This window comes from Leptonychotes weddellii, chromosome 7 (genome assembly GCF_054177405.1).
Source record: "Leptonychotes weddellii isolate Sample4059 chromosome 7, ASM5417740v2, whole genome shotgun sequence".
Taxonomy (NCBI): Eukaryota; Metazoa; Chordata; class Mammalia; order Carnivora; family Phocidae; genus Leptonychotes; species Leptonychotes weddellii.
In genome coordinates this window covers 12,136,484-12,154,227 of record NC_138375.1, presented here as the reverse complement: position 1 = coordinate 12,154,227, position 17,744 = coordinate 12,136,484, and the positions used below count along the sequence as shown (strand labels likewise).

Here is a 17,744-nt window from a genome sequence, read left to right as displayed (position 1 = left end):
ATAAAGAGAAGAAATGTGCACGGTAGATTCAATTCTGATGAAAATACAGGAAGCATAGACTATCTTTCAAGGCAATGATTAAAGGATACATCTATGTCTGTGTCTTTCATTGCATGTTTGTTTAAAAGAGTCTTTGTGGGGGCGCCTGGGTGGCTCAGTTGGTTAAGCGACTGCCTTCGGCTCAGGTCATGATCCTGGAGTCCTGGGATCGAGTCCCGCATCGGGCTCCCTGCTCGGCAGGGAGCCTGCTTCTCCCTCTGACCCTCCTCCCTCTCATGCTCTCTGTCTCTCATTCTCTCTCTCTCAAATAGATAAATAAAATCTTTAAAAAAAATAAATAAATAAAATAAAATAGTCTTTGTGTTGTTCATAGTAACAGGTGATTTTCTTTGGCTGTCTGGTTCTATTGGTTCCATTTTGGCTGTGGCCACTTCCCTGAGGACTCATTACCTTTATGGCTCTCCCTTAAGGTTATGAGCTCCCAAGTAGGTCAGGATGAAATGTTTAGCACCGCTTAATTGATCTACTTAGCTGGGTGGAGACAACCCTTGCAATGTCCAGGCCCAGTTACATGCAATTTCCCAGTAGTTCTGTCCTTGTGGTTCTGGGTAGTTCTCCGGTGGGAACAGCACATGACTGTGGTGTTGATGAAGAGCTATTGATCTTGCTAAAGGATCTTAGCAAGTCTGCTTCATAGACCTAAATTATGAAGTACAAGCAGAAAATGGAATAATACTAAAGAAGAACATGGAATCATGATAAACTATGCACCACATTTTGCTGACTAGCAAATCCAGTAAACAAGGACCTGCAGTGAGACGAGTAAGAGGCACGGAGAGAACCTCGTGCCAGAGGGATGCATGCTAGGTGTGAACATGTGCGTCACTTTGCTGTGATATCTGATGGGGTGAAGATGACGTCCTAGAAATGGCGAGAATATTGGGCAAGCAGCTGACCTCCAGCATGCTGGCTTGGCCATTAACCCACGCAGAAAGCACGTGTGGCAGCCGTCCGGTTCTTCCGCACACCACTGACAGAGCCTTCAAGTGTAGAGGCAGGGCTGAGTATCTGCCACAGGTAAAAATGAAGGCGGACAGAGTCGATGGGTGGGCATCTCACTGGCCTAATAAGGCTCAGCCCAGATCATTCATATCTCATTGGTTTGCACCGAATTACATTTCATGGGAGAATGCTAATTTTTAAAAATAAGGTTTCCTGAGGAAATTAATAATGTGAATGAAAACCAAGTATTGGAGGAATTCCTTGAATCTTTCTACATAAACTACACAAAGCCTCTTATCTAATGACCGTTCATTAGAAATACATCGCAGGGCACCTCCTTTTCAGCTTATTATTTGCCAAATTCCTGTTGCTCTTACATGCGTATGAAGAAGTGGGGGGAAATGCTTTCCTGTGGAAACTCTCTCTTAAATCAGGTTGGATTGATTCATTTTTATAATTTTGTTTTCCCAGAGGACCTACCAGTAGGAGAAATAACTTCTTTGGCATTTGTCCCCACTCCATACTCTTAGCCACTGCACACCTCCTGAGGCAAAGACACCTTCAGAGGAACACATTTCAGGCGCCATGTCCGCTTCTACCTTCTCTCTCACACACCCCTTTGCCTCACGGATATTCTTTCCAGATCCCACAGCATGTCAGGAAGGTAACCTCCACCATCCTCTTTCTTTCTTTCTTTTTTTAAAGATTTGTTTATTTTAGAAAGAGCACGAGTGGGGGGAGGGACAAAGGACGAGAAAGAGAGAGAGAGAGAAAAGCATACCCCCCCCCGCCCCCCACTGAGCGCAGAGCCCACACGGGGCTCAATCTCACGACCCTGAAATCATGACCTGAGCTGAAATCAAGAGTAAGATGCTTAACTGACTGAGCCCCCCAGGGTGCCCCCATCCTCCTTCTAGCTTGTGCCTCCCCACACCCAGATCCATGGCCATCTCCCTTGCATTCTGCTTTTGAGTACTGCATGATACTCATTTACCGTGACGGCATGCCGTAGTCATACAATAGCTTATTCTCAAAATCTGCTTTTGAGGGAAGCTGATGGCAAGTTTAGCAAGCATTAAGACATCATAATGAGATTCTTATATTTTCTATGACTGATAAGAATGATCCCATTGGTAAGGGTGTGTTCCTTTAAAAGCCACTGATGTCATTCAGTGACCGGCTTATATATGAGCGGGAGAGATGTAGTCTTTAAAAGGACAGATAGTCACTCCAGCTTGCCGCTCCATGGTGTGCCTTGATCACCACAAGTTCTCCAAGCAAAATTAATTTTAATAAGCCTTCATAATAAGAGCACTCGGGAGGAACTTGATCATTCAGTCTGGCTTGTATCTATGTATTCAGGCCCAGTGCAGTGGGTACGGTCTCTAGAAAACAAAATTAGGAACTGTATTGTTAATGACAATGTTTGCACTGTAAGAAATAAATTCTTCAGTATTGTCACAGAAATTTCAGTTTCCTGTAACTAGGCCAAAGGTGAAAGAAAGAGGGAAGGGACATTTACTCTTGACTCCAAATACAGTGAATTCTGGATTGTACTTCATTGGAAATGGTGAGTCCCGAGTAGAATGCAAAGAAGGGCTTATCTCCAACTTAGCAAACTTTCCTCTCAGTCACAATTTCTATTTCCCTGAGGAATGTGTCTTGACTCTCAGATATGATTCATCCTTTAGGGACAAAGTAGAAACCTTTTCTTCCCTCAAGGATCACGACCAAAGCAAATCTTGGCATTCCCAAAGAAAGGGTGTTTAATCTCCTGCTTGTCTCAAGTAGGTGCTTGTTCCCAGCCAGTAATGGAATTTAAATTCTTCATGCCCGGGCTGCTGAAAGTCTGCTTGTTGAAAAGTTGGCAACATTGAAAACGCTGAAAAATAATGTCTAACTGGCATGTGTTTATGGAAATTCGAATAATGCAAGAAGTTTCATGATGGCGGTTGAGTGCCAGGCTTCCAGATTGTCTCGGTGGATTGGGTGCCCTGACGGTCTCCACCCTAGGGGAAGGAAGAGAGAGCGCTTAGATTGAGCTGGAAGGGGAAAGGAGCCGTTTCACAAAGCAACTGATGTTTGATTCCTTTGAAACTTAGTATAAAAAGAGAGCCCCAAATAGAACACCGAGTTGCCCCGAGGAAGGCAAGGCTCAGCTTCCCAGGCCAGCAGAAGCTGGAGCTCAGGGGGTGCCTCCCCGTCCGTGGCCTTGGGAGGACTTGCTCACGTGGCTAATCGGTCTGAGAAAGTGAAGGTTTCGAGTTGAGTGCTATGTAATTTCTTAATCTGGTGTTTGCTTATTTAATCCTCCAGTTGACACATCTTATTTGCTTTGTCATGGTTCTAATTCTGTGAGTGTTTGTGCAGAGAAACAGATCTCTGTTTTTATTTTGTTTCTCTGCCTACACACACTCACGCAAACACGCATGCATGCGGAGGGACGTATTATGTATCCGGAGGATTAAGAAAAATTCTAACACGTTGCACTAAGAAATGTTAAAATCTGTAACTGGATATTGACTGACCTTTCTAAGAAAAATTCGACAGGAATTAACATGAACAGATGTTCTCTCCCAGCAGAGAGCATGAGACCGTTAGTCACTAGCCGAGAATGAAGCGCTACATGGGACTCCAAGCCAAGGTGTATTTATAGGTGTGATGATTGAAGGAGCTGTATGTCACGGTTGCTAGGGGACAACTTAGGTTACAACTGATCCCTTTTCTGTGAAAGCTTATCAGTATGGGATGTTGACATAGTTAACTTTCTGAAAACTATTGTTTGGTTTCTATTTCCAACTCCTATAAATAAAAATAAAAACAAACAGTGTGACATAAGGTATATTCTCTGAGGGTAGGGATAGTATGACAGACTCCTAAACCTCTTTGGAAATGAGTATTGTAATAGGACTTCCTGGAGATACGGAAAATCTGAAAAGTGATTAGAAATGTGCATGCGTGCATGTGTGTGTGTGTGTGTGTGTGTGTGTTTGAGAGGAAACAATATCTGAACATGTTTTCCAGTGAATTGAGGTTGCCTGACAAAAACAGAACGGGACTCCTTCTTCTCTATCCCTGTGAAAGTGGGACATTCGTTGATCTTTGCCTTCTGGCCCACTCGACTTGGCGGGGGCCCTGTCCTGTTCTCCGTGGGTGTCACAAATGCTCTCTCGTCCTGTGAGGGTCATGTCTGCAGAAGGTGCTCGAGGATTCGGGGATCCCCCATGGAGAAGTCAAACGTTAGGACCCAAGTTTTGCCAGAAGGAATTCCACACAAAATACTGACTACCAGTTCAGAATGCTTCTTGGAATAAATGAGACGTATTTACCGTAATTGCCTAACTTTGAAGGCAGTTTAACTCTCCGTTTGCAAGAAGAAAAAAATTGAAACTATTCCATACAAATGAAAGTTGGTCTCCAAATTTTCAGGGCTTTTTGTCTGTTATTTTGTATATGTTTATACTTCGAAATGAATACATGCTAACTATTGCTGATCTGTAATGGGACAGAAACATTCAGGTAAGTCAACAAAAATTATGCATGGTGTCACTAAATATCCACTGCTCACTCCTTCTGATACTTTCCTCCTTTAATATCCTTTGTCGCTTGCACTTATTCAGTATTTTATTGCCTCATAGATATCAAGCTCTGTCAGCTGCTGAAGACAGAGCTGTCTGTGCCCCTGAATTCCTTTATGGAATTTAAAGTCTAATGGGGAAGTCAGCATGACAGACAGAAATTAACGACAATTGATAATTGCTACAAAAGAAAATGAGAAGATGCCGGTGGCTGTCAGCAACAGCTCCTTCTCACCCTGCTTTCTCATGGGTAAACTGGAGGTGCTCCAGGCCTGCCTTGCAGGTGTGGTGCTCATGGGGGGCGGGGTGGGGCTCCAGTGGCGAGGACTCGGTGAGAAAATGCACAGAGTGCTTAACACTGAGTGTCCGCGCAGGAATGCTCCTCCAGCAGGAACTACGGTCATGACTGTCATTGCCGCATGCGGTGGGGTCACCGTGTGGAGCCTGCCTTAGAGACAGCCGGGGTCGTGGAGACAGAAGACAGGCTTCTGAACTCCTTGGTCCTCCGTTGCACCTGGGAACCAGAGCTGCTTTTTGGAATGTTTATTTCTGTTGCTTGGCGTTGAGGGATTCCATAATCCTTCCCTTGTTACCGCTCCACTGTGTTCTCCTGCTCATCTCTGAAGTGACCCCTGTGTTCCAATCCAGAGTCTTCTTCCTGTATCTCACCGCGCATGATGAGCGTTCGCAGTCCTACTTGGTATAGCCCTGTTCCATCGCGACCTTGAGCAAGGACCTCCATTTCCTCTTCTGTAAGACAGGAATGATATGTAGCACCTCACACATAGGGGGACCGTAAGGACTGAATAGGATCGTAAGCTTACAGCAGGTGGAACAGCACTTCGCCCCTGCTGTTAGCGAGGACTCTTATTTCATGTTCCGTATTACCCCCCTTCACTTGAATGACTACTCAGCTGCCTTGACGGGAATTATTCACCCTGTTTGCATCTCTCCATTTTACTGAACATTGTCACCTGAATAAAACTATGTCATACTTGGGCGCCTGGGTGGCTCAGTTGGTTGGGTGTCTGCCTTCAGCTTGGGTGATGATCCCAGCGTCCAGGGATCGAGTCCCGAGTTGGGCTCTCTGCTCAGCGGGGAGTCTGCATCTCCCTCTGCCCCTCCCCCTGCTCGTGATCGCTCTCACTCTCTCTCACAAAAATAAATAAAAAATCTTAAAAAAAACCTGTCATACTGAACTCTGTAATCTTATTCCATAACTCTTTTTAAATAGTTGTTTCTGCCTCATAATTTAAAATATACTTCTCCACTGCACCTACTGAAAAATATAGTACTTTATGTTGTGTTGGAAATGCCAGAAGCCAAACTGAAGTTGGCTTCCACAAAGGGATGTCCATGGATGGCATCTAAAGCTCCAGAAATATGCAAAAAGATTGGAGTTTGGATATATTTTAAAACTCTGGTTTTTTTTTTTTTTGGTTTAGAAAAATAACTTTCAGTTATAAAAAATACTTTTTGACTTAAGTTCCCGAGTATATGCTAAAAAGATCCGTTGTCCTGTAAAGCATTACAATAATGTAAAGGCAGTCTTGGCTTCTCCTTGCACATCCAGTCCCCAACTTTGTTTTAAGTTCTGTTTTTTCCGCAATAGCCCTAGATACAAGTACATGTCATTTTATAAAGGTGAGTTTCATGTACCACGAGTGTGTATGTGTCATTATTTTGGGGTCACGTGTAAACCTTCACATACTGGTGGAGGCATCGCTAAAAACCTGGAGCCAGGAAGGGTACCTGACAGCAAGTTCTCTGTACTCGGTGCGGGTTTATTGACATGAACGGAAGGGAAATGGTACAGAGAGAGGTTTTTTGTTTTTTGTTTTTTTTAAGATTTTTTTATTTATTTGAGACATAGAGATACAGAGAGAGAGAGAGCATGAGCAGGGGGAGAGGCAGAGGCAGAGGGAGAAGCAGGCTCCCCGCCGAGCAAGGAGCCCGATGCAGGTTTGATCCCAGGACCCCGGGATCATGACCTGAGCCAAAGGCAGATGCTTAACCATCTGAGCCACCCAGGCGCCCCTGGAGAGAGGTTTTTTGTGCTCTGCCAAGATTCATTTGTTCAGCCTGATATTTTCTAGTGCTCAAAGACTCTTTGGGCAAAGGAGATGAAGCAGGCAGCTAGCACATGCTCTTACTGAATTACAGTCTATTTTTAAAGAGCACGGGAGTGTCCCCATTTCTTGGTCTTACAGAACCCCCTAATGGAGGAGGCTGTGTGCTGCGTTCTGAAACTAAAGTGCCTTCAAATTTCATCTCTGTGGCCACTAAACTGTATAGACAAATTTGACTTTTAATATAAAATTTAGACATGATTTATTAATATGGCTTTTTTTTTTAAGGAAAAAGTTACACAATAATTTTAAAGCCAGCCGCGAAAGTAACATAAAATCATTCAGACCCCAGTTTGAACGTGTGAGTTCCTTGGTTCTTAACAAAACTCCCCACTCTATATTCCTACAAATGACACAGCGAGATTGCTTTAAATCAGATTGATCCTTTTGGAGCTTGCTTTTAAGACTTTGGCGATCAAAGCAGCATTTAGTCGAGGACTAATTATTCTCCTACTAAGGCAAGACCCTTCTGAGAATTCTGTCCAATGTCTGTGAATTCTGAGGTTTTCCAGTCTGGTTGGTGAGACCAGGCATCATTCTCAGCCCTGCGTGAGTGCAGGACTCCTCCCCGTCATCCCTTCTGCTGGCTTGTTCCTGGCCCCCAGGTCCCTCATGCACTTTTACCTTGGCCCTCGGCTGAAGACCCAGACCCCAGCACATGGCCAGTGGTCTCTCTGCAGGCCCAACTGCTCCCACACTCTGTCCTGCCATCTCCAGCCTCTTTGGTCTTCAGTTTGAACCCTGAGTTTTGTCTCCTCAGCTCAGGCAGTCCCTGGATGCGCTGGGTTGCCCTTCCCTACTCTGTGGCCTGGAAACTCAAGGCCACTGGACGATCATAGGACTCACCACCTTTCAGAGATCAACATCCTTCCTTCGGGCCCAGGATCTTGAAAATCATTGTTTCCTATATTTTGTCTTCCTTCCTTTCCTTTTTTATTTATTTTTGTGAGAGAGAGTGAGAGCAAGCACGAGCAGGGGGAGGGGCAGAGGGAGATGCACACTCCCCGCTGAGCGGAGAGCCCCTCGGGACTCGATCCCTGGACACTGGGATCATCACCCAAGCTGAAGGCAGACACCATTCCTTCCATTCCTGCCATTCCTCTCTCCCTCCCTCCCTTCCTTCCTTCCTTCCTTCCATTGTTGTTGTTTTCAATGGGAGGGCAGATTGGATCCCCCATATATCATCTTGCCTAAAGCCAATTCTCCTCTTGTCTCTGTTTTGAACCAGGAATTCTATGTAACTTTCTCATGGGGTGTTTCTTGCAGTGACTCTGGGTAAAAAAAAATACCTGCCTCAGAATCACTTGGGACGGTCATTAAAAATGCAGGTTTCTGAGCTTTACCCCAGACCTGTTCCATCAGAATCTCTGGAGTGAGGTCCAGAAGGCTGCTGTTTAGGGCGCCTGGGTGACTCAGTTGGTTGGGCGACTGCCTTCGGCTCAGGTCATGATCCCGGAGTTCCGGGATCAAGTCCCGCATCAGGCTCCCTGCTCAGTGAGGAGCCTGCTTCTCCCTCTGACCCTCCCCCCTCTCATGTACTCTCTCTCTCTCTCTCTCATTCTTGCTCTCTCAAATAAATAAATAAATCTTAAAAATTAAATTAAATTAAAAAAAAAAAAAGAAGAAGGCTGCTGTTTAAACAGTGCCCGGGGTGGGGGGGTGTCACACACACTCAATTTGGGAACAGCCTAAAGGGCTTCATTTGGCCACATCACCTAATGTGTATACTTAATTGTATTCTAATAGGGATATGGAGGCAGAAGAAGGGATGTTGGTTTCCAATTCCACTAGGAAGCCTCAGCTCCCTTCTGTGATGAAGTGAGGCTGCTTGTCTAAGGAGCCATCCTCCTCATTTTTATTCCCCTTGGACTGTCACAGGCAGGTGAAACCATAAATTCCTCAGCTGCTGAAAAAGCACTTCATTGAGCTCAGGGTTCTTTGGTAAATAATTGCTTACCTTGACCATGCAGAGTGTCCTTTGCTAAAAATCTGTCCCTTAGTTTTTGTTGAGAAGATGATGGTAACAAAATGGAATCTGCCAAGGCCTTTAGTTTCGAGAGCTTTTTTGGAAAGCGCTGCATGTCTGCAGATCCTTGGGCAAAGCCCATTTGAAAGCCACAAGGGGGCAGGGAGTTGTGAACTTGAACTGGATTCACCAAGAGTGTGGGAAGTTGGGGATAACAGTCATGAGGGAGGGACTTTTAACTGGTCCTTATCTTGTGGCTGGAGTGTGCAGAGGTTGAGTCCTTAATGAGGGCATGCGTGACAGAGAAAGCTGGAACGGGGGAGGGGGTGAGGGGGAAGGACCGAAGATCCTTACTGGAAAATGCAGTTTTCTCTCTGAAACTAAAGAAGAAAGAGATAAACCCTGGAATATTATACTGAAGCCATTGGTAATTTTCTCCCTTGGATGAGCTTCAATCACAGAAGACTTAGACTCTTTGGTTAAGAACTCAGTGAAGCTTCAAACTGTTTTTAAGCCTCCTTTTATGTTAGTTGGGCCTTACATTGCCTGTTGATCAGGGCCAAGGATGGTGGGAAGATAGCCACACACCATGTAAAAGATCTGTCTCCCCAGCATCATCCAATATTCACAGGAGATCCTTTCTCTGGTTATGTGTTCTTCAGACAAGGCTCTCCAGGAAAACCTAGAGTTTCATGACAGAGCAACTGTGTGTGTATGTGTACGTCATCTGTATTAAAACATCAACCAGACACCAAGCATGAATCTTAGTTTCCGCTGAGTGTTTAGATTCTGCCCACGAAGCACTCTCTTGTTCTTGGAAAGGGTGGGTACTAACTGATGCCATGTTGGTATTGGTCAGTCACACCTCAATCCTCCTGACTCTGGAAAGGAGTGAGAAGGAACATGGAATGTTCTTCCTTATCGTAAATTATATGTAGACTCTTCAAAAGAGGTCATTGAATTTATCCATTCTTTGAAGAGGGCACATGTTTTAAACAAAGAGAACGGCTGGAAACCAGGACTCTTGGCCTCAGGTCTTGGCTGTGCCCTGAACTAGCTCAAAAAACTTGGGTTTCACTTTCCTCACGTACAACTTCTGAAAAGTTGACATCAAATGTCCTATTTCATTCTGAATTATACAACTATATTAGATGTTATTCAATTATATGTTATACACCTATGTTACCTGAATTGAAATGTGATGACATGATATACATTAATGGTAGACTGTATACAATGGAAGACTGTAGAAATGTATGTCCCGGTGGGACTCAGAATTACTTGCTGGGCAGTTTAAAACTATTATGAAACTCCCAGAGAGTGACTCTTCTGAATCCATGTTTCATGTATTTTTTAAAGATGTATTTATTTATTTGAGAGAGAGAGCATGCATGCACACATGTGCGAGAGCATGAGCAGGGGGGCAGAGAGAGAGAGGGAGTCTCAAGTGGACTCACGCTGAGTGCAGGGTTTGTCGCAGGGCTTGAACTCAGGACCCTGAGATCATGACCTGAGCTGAAACCAAGAGTCCAATGCTTAACTGACTAAGCCACCCAGGTGCCCCAGATCCATGTTTCATTTGAAGTGTAGAGTGGGATCTCTTCTTTGCTTTTGATTTGAATTTTTTTTTAGCTGTACATATTTCCTTTAAATTTTATTCAGCACAATCTATACATTTTTTTCTCATTTACTATGTTTTTAAACATTTACTATTCTTTCCAAAACCCATCTGGTTAGATAATATTTTCATGTTTTACACAATGGAGTCCTCATTTCTGTTTGTGACTGTAACAATAATTCAAATATCAATTAGATTTATTTAAGGTTATTGTGTTAATATAAGTAACCATGGAATTTATTGTCCTACGATACTGTCACATAAGGGCCTTTTCCAAAGGGGAGGAATTTAATATAAATAAGAGTGTCCTTGTAGGCCATGGAAAATATTCACCCATTGAATATTCTCGTTTCTCCTTCCCACCAAGCGGTGGTGTCTATAGACACAGGGACAGTGCTACAGGCATTCAGTTTGTGCTGGTTGGAAATAACACTAGGAAACACACTGAGTATAATGTGAGACACAAAGGGGGAACTGGGTAACTTTTTATTGCATAAATGAATAAGGATGGATGGATGCTGAGGTTTCTTCATATCCACTTGAATCCCACTATGAAAATAGGTAAGATCCTTAAATGTGAAACGAGATTTTTAGTTAATTCATTGTGATATGTATTAAGCACCTTAAACTGTATGAAGACTTCACCATGACATTATCTCTGTAGAGATAAGTTAGGTAATTTTAGATAATTTAGTATTAGAGTAGGCTCCTTTCTGATTTTAGGGTATTTACTTACTAGAATAGTAAATATGTATACAAATGTTGTGTCACTTCTGAGATAGGAATCCTAAAGGTAGTATTAGAACAAGGTTTCAGCATCTATAAGGTACAGCTTACTCAGAAACTATGTTTCATGGCTCTAGCTAGCAGAAATACTGTTTGCTTCACAAATAAATAAACTGAGGCAAAAACTTAAGTAACATTTATATATAGAATGTGAAGTGAGATATACTCATGTAAAACTGTTACTAAATAAAAAGCATGATTATATGTTTAAGTATCAAGAAATTTTTTTAATTTAATTTTTTTAAAAAGATTTAATTTATTCGAGAGAGAGAGAGAGCATGAGCAGGGGGAGGGGCAGAAGAAGAGGGAGAAGCAGGTTCCCCACTGAGCAGGGAGTCCCACACAGGCCTCGATCCCAGGACCCCAGGATCATGACCTGAGCCGAAGGCAGATGCTTAACTGACTGAGCCACCCAGGCGCCCCTCAGTAAATTTTTAAATAAAGGCCGTGTGTGTGTGTGTGTGTGTGTAGCTTTAAGAACACTAATAAGTCAATTTGCGTGTATCCATCATCTAAGTTAAGAAATAAAACATGACCAGTACTCAAGAAGCCTCGCTGTAACATGCCTTGCTGGCCGTACTCCCTACATACCCCCACACCATCCCTGCCTTAGGTAACCCTTTTCCTGAATCTTGGGTGTTTTCTTTTGTTTTGTTTTTAAATCATTTCTTTGCTTAAATAATCTGTTGGCTTAGCATGACTTTGAGCTTTATATAAATGAAATCATAGTGTATGTATTCTGTGATTTTTTTTCTCAGTATTCTGATTCTGAGGTTTACATACAAACATGGAGTCCATTCATTTCCATTGCTATTTCATCTTTCATTGCCTGAACACAACTCACTTTATCTGTTCATTATCCTGATGAAAATACTCTTAAATTTGTTTCAAAATATGAAATGTTCATTCATTCCATTTGAATCATTAAAAGAATGATAAACCATTCCATAGTACATTTTTCATTGATTTTTGCTAGAATTGTATTTGCCAGACAGTTCAACCAAATCCTTAAATACTACTCAATATGCACAGAGAGCAGGAATTAAAATCTGTATTGCTGTCAACTGTATGGTCCCAGTAAATGGAACAGTGGCCTAGCCTATCCTAGCCAGTTTGCAATAAGTTATTCTCAGAAAGGAGGCCACAGGGCACCTGGGTGGCTCAGTCGGTGAAGCATCTGCCTTCGGCTCAGGACATGGTCCTGGGATCCTGGGATGGAGCCCCATGTGGGGCTCCCTGCTCAGTGGGGAGTCTGCTTCTCCCTCTCCCCATCTCTCCCCCCCCCAACTTGTGCGCTCTTTCTCTCTCTCTTTCAAATAAATAAATAAAACCTTTAAAGAAAAAAGGAGATCACAGTTTAATAATCTTACTATTTCCTTTGCCACTTGTAGTTTTTGCCCTCCTGTACAGAATATTTTCCCATTAAGCAGACCTATTGGCAAGATTTTGTTACAGAAAGTGGCTTCCTAGCCATGCACTTAGTGTTTCCTTTAATAGGTCTGGAATCGTTCATAAGGTATGCAAAGCTAGTGCTCAATTTGGTCACCAATGGAAACAGGCTTGCTCCGTGATTCAAGAGAGGGGTAGAGTTAATGGATACATAAACTACTCCCCAACTGCTAAACGTCGCCAAAAGTTCATTTCTTATGATAGTCAGGAAATCATTTGGCAAGTGTCTACCTCATGGAAAGCATAAACCTGGAGAACTGGTAACTCAGTGACTCTCTGGTAGAGCATTATTTGACTCAGAATAAAGGGAAAGGAAAGTGAAATCGCTTTTTTTTTTCTTTTTTAATGCTATTGCATTCATTTAAATATAACTTAAAATTATATTAAAAAAGGAAATATTATCTAATCTACAAATTGTCTTAGTGTTCAACATATATTAAAAAGAAATAGGGGTTGGGGCGCCTGGGTGGCTCAGTTGGTTAAGCGACTGCCTTCGGCTCAGGTCATGATCTCAGGGTCATGGGATCTAGCCCCGTGTCAAGCCCCATGACGGGCTCCAGGCTTATGGAGTCTGCTTGGGATTCTCTCTCTCCCTCTCTGTTTGCCCTTCCCTACACCCCCCACCACATGCTCCCTCAAATCAATTAAAATTTGATTAAATTTCCTTTTTAAATATTATTTTAAGTTATATTTAAATCCTTAAAAAAAATAGAATCCACATATACACAGTCTCTGGGGAGCTGAGCACCAAAGGGCCAAAGTAGCTTTGATTTGTGTTAGGACTACTGGATTTGAATCCAGAGATCATCTTACTCTGATTCCCTTGCAGTTGTAGCTCCGATGATAGTTCACTAATAATCTTTGTCTTCTACTAGAAACATCCATTTATTGCCATATCCTTAGCTCTATGGCAGTGCCTTCCACGTGGTAGGCACTAAAAATTATCTATTAAATGAAAGAATTTGGGGGCCCTTGATAGAGCTTGTTTGAACTGGTATATTGCTGTGATGAGTTAGTATTGCAAGAGTGGGATTTGAACTCGATGTCATTGTGATTTTAGGGGAATGCCCTGTGTTTGCATGTCTTCTTCCTGGAGAGATGGTTAGTGGTTTTCGCTTATTGAGGTTCCTGTGGGAAAATGAGGTCAGGGACACAGGGCACATGCATAACAAATGCATCACATTCAACACGTGGAGGAAGGTATAGTAGAAAAATACAAGGTATTTTGAGACCCTGTTGAGTTTAACAGTTTCTATTGAGTTGACGGACTATAATATATATTGAGAAGGCATTGTCATTGACGATGATGACGATGATTAGAAGATCAATGCCAAGGTTTCTCTAAAAACACTGTGGCTTCCCTATCCTTAAGGTTTTAAACGTTTCTAAAAAGTCCCTCCAGACCCGGTATGATTAGGTCCTGTCCCACCTTCCAAGCTTCCTGCAGCATTACTCCTCTGGCTGACTTTGCCTCTGCTGGAGCCACACGTGGGGCTCTGTAGAATAGTGCTGGTAGCTCCTTCTGGCTCCAGGCCCTCTGCCTATGTTGTACACTGTTCTATTTGGAACTCTTCCAAGCCCTCGTGATAGACTGCTAATCCAGATTTTGGCATAAAAGTAACTTCTTCAGAGACGTCTCAAAGGCCCCACCCTATACTTCACCCTCTTTCTTTAATTGTAATGGGATAGTTGTGCAGCAAATTGCTTAGCCTGTATCTCTTCTCTTGGCACGAGCTTCATTAGGCAGGTATCGGGCTTGTTCACCTCTGAATTCACAGGGCTTCTCCAGAGAGTGTGGCCAAGAGCAGGTGCTCAATAAATATTTGCTAAAGCAGTGAATGTTGAAGGAATCATCAAAAGTGCAGCTAAAATTTTTTGTTTTCTTTTTCTCTCTTTAGCTGGGAAGTTATCAATTCCAAACCAGATGAAAGATCCAGGTTCAGCCACTGTATTGCAGAATCATGGATGAATTTCAGCATATTTCTTCAAGAAATGTCTCTTTTTAAACAGCAGAGCCCTGGCAAGGCAAGTTTTCCAGCATAGGAGAATTACCGTGCGTGCTTTAGAACGTGCAATAAATTGGAAACAAATGAATTAACCTATTTTATCAGCTTATAAGGGTTCTCCAGTCCTGGATATAATATACTAGGAGCAAATGCCATAAAAGCTGGTATTAGTGAGGTTCAGAAATGTGAGGGTGTTAGCACTAGAAGATCCTCAAACTTATATTTCAAGATTGGATGGGTTCTCTATTTTATACATGTTTATCTAACTCATTAACAAAAATGGTGACTGGTCTTGCTATCAGCCAGACCAAGGAGAAAAAAAATACCTTATGAAGAATCTCAGTTTAAAAACAGACACATACATGCAGAGAACAGACTGGTGGTTTCCAGAGAGAAGAGTGGCAGGGCAGTGGGCAAAACAGGGGAAAGGGATTAAGAAGTACAAACTTCCAGTTATGAAAGTCACCACTATGTTGTACACCGGAAACTAATATAACATTATAGGTCAACTACACGTCAATTTAAAAAATAAGTAAGTCACAGGGATGTAAAGTACAGCATAAGGAATGTCGTCAATAATATCATGTTAAGTATGTAGGTGATAGATAGTAACTAGACTTGTCATTATCCGTAATGTATGTAAATGTTGACTCGCTGTGTTGTACACCGAAAACTCATAACCTTGTATGTCAATTACAATTCAATAAAAAAAGAATTTGTTTCTATTACTTAGGCTGGTTCCGAAGTCAAAGGGAGATGAAATGAACATACAGTCCTTTGAGGGTGCTTTTGGAGATAATAGAGTCGGTCTAAAAAGTAGAGATTCCTATATCATCTATCTAGTAAAGAAAACCTTTGGCAAAGACACTCATAGTCTCTATATAAATGGAATGTGTATTTTTCCAATTAAGATGAAAACCCCTGAGGAGAAGGGTCGCAAGTGGTCTGAAAGGGATTGCACAGTGCACAGCCTTGGAGTACTTGGATGTGTAGAGGTGGCTTCAGCTGTGATTGTGAGAATGTGGGTTCAAGGGTGGAGCCATCACCAGTGTTGTGTTCAAGTTCCTTGAACCTCCACCTGTAGTTGGAAGGGCCTAGGAATGTCGATACTGAAAATCCCTCTGGCTGCACCATGTACAGGCCATCGCTTAACTCCAGTAGTATTGATAATAGAACTGTGCTTGGACACATTTTGAGCATATTAAAGTGGCAACGTTGTATATGTGTGGATTTTTTTTTTAATCCCCGAAGGTAATTCTTAGCATAGATACCCATATGGTGGAGAGGGAGAGTTGCATTTTTGATGCCTATTTTACTGAAATGATTAAACACATTTTTAGAAGATTCTGAACTTAAAACTTCTGCATTGGACTGCATTAATGTAGTCCAAGTCAACTGGCTTAAGATGATGTTACAGATTTAGTGGATAATATGAAATCTCTTTGTGAAACTGAATTCCGGACACGGTAATGCTTTCCTACACTTACTCTTTCAACGCTTATGGTCTTTCCTCTTCCATTTTGCTATTCGAATTGCATATTCTTTAAGGGCCTCTGCTGTTTCAGAAACAGCTCTTAAGTTTGTTCTGTAAGTTCATCTGTTCTCCTTTTGACTAGTTAACTTATTAACCCTGTGCCAAAGAATGGAAAATCAAAGTTCATCTGACAGTGTTAATCAGTTACTGATCAGAGTTATGTATTCTTTCCTCATGTCTTTTTGAAATTCCCTTAATGAATTTTCTTTGCTTGCCAATTTAATACATAATTTAAAGATAAATCAAAAGAAGAAAAATAGTTTATTTTTAAGACTAGGATGTGGAAAACAAGTGAAGGCTTTATGGGAGATTTTTTTGTCATGATGTTTAAATTTCTTGAAACCACCAAGATTTTTTTGGTCATAACTGACAGAAGGAAAATAAGCACATTTCACTGTAGGAATTTCATTTCATTCCCATTTGGTTCCTAAGTGACCTAGAAGTGAGGTCAATTTGAGGGATGGATATGGTTAGGAAGGAGGATGGTAATGGCCAATGGATTCATCCCAGCAGTTTATCAGCTGTGCAAATTGCCATTCTATTTATATAAATGCCTCTAATTTCTGCTTTGCTGTGTTTATGAATTTTGATGTGTTTATAGAAGTAGTTTGAACTTGCAGGTTTATTGACCAGGCTGCATTATTTTCAGTGACTGACACTGAGGAAAAGAAGTTTCTGGGGACATACTAGTCTTCAGTTCTCTTGCATCTGACAGTAATATAGCCACAGGCATGATTAATGGGAGATGTTCTCCGTGCCAGAAATTAGCTTCTGGAACCTCACAATGATTATTACTAAGTGTTAGAGTGGACTAAGGCTGGCTGAACACGGCAGTCATCAGGCAGACCCAAATACAAAAGAACACTGAAAAACATTTGCCATAACGTGATAGATCACATATAGATAAATAATTGTCTGTGTATCCTGTGCCTGAAAATGTCTTGGAGTTATATATAATGTCACATCTTGTTTCTGTTATCTCTAGTTTTGTCTCCTGGTCTGCAGTGTGTGCACATTTTTTACAGTCTTGGGAAGTTACATTCCTGGAGTTATACTCAGCTATCTACTGTGTAAGTATGGTAGAACATTTGGCTAATTTATGTGATGCATATGGTATCATTTAATGGTCAACATGGCCTTCCATAGTTTGGAAGAGGAGGGATGGGTCCTTAACTATACAGCATATTGGTTATCCTTTAATTTCCTGCTGTACAAAGTTTCTCCTTTTCCTAGAGACATGTTTATATTTTAAAGTTGGAGGAACGGCTGCCAAAAGGCAGGGTTGGTTATAAGTGATTTGATTTGATTTTAAATTATGTCAGTAAAACCATAAGTAAGCTATATTTCCCATCCCCCACAAACACACTAATCCCTTTGCCCTTGTGTATGTTCTGTGGCTCAAAAAATAATTAAAACCACAATGTCATACCATTACACCCCCACCAGAATGAATAAAATTTAAAATACTGACCATAGCGGGCGCCTGGGTGGCTCAGTTGGTTAAGCGACTGCCTTCGGCTCAGGTCATGATCCCAGGGTCCTGGGATCGAGTCCCACATCGGGCTCCCTGCTCTGCGGGGAGCCTGCTTCTCCCTCTCCCACTCCCCCTGCTTGTGTTCCCTCTCTCGCTGTGTCTCTCTCTGTCAAATAAATAAATAAAATCTTTAAAAAAAAAA

General features: G+C 42.1%; 1 protein-coding gene across 2 annotated transcripts in view; it reads left to right on the top strand.

Moving 5' to 3' along the window:
* RETREG1 (reticulophagy regulator 1) overlaps nucleotides 1–17,744 on the top strand; it is a 130,916-nt gene that overhangs the window by 101,358 nt on the left and 11,814 nt on the right. For both annotated transcript variants that reach the window (XM_081825922.1, XM_081825923.1), the window contains 2 exons: nucleotides 14,427–14,553; nucleotides 17,054–17,138. In XM_081825922.1, the coding sequence (XP_081682048.1) occupies nucleotides 14,427–14,553; nucleotides 17,054–17,138 (212 nt within the window). The remainder of the gene's footprint in view (nucleotides 1–14,426; nucleotides 14,554–17,053; nucleotides 17,139–17,744) is intronic.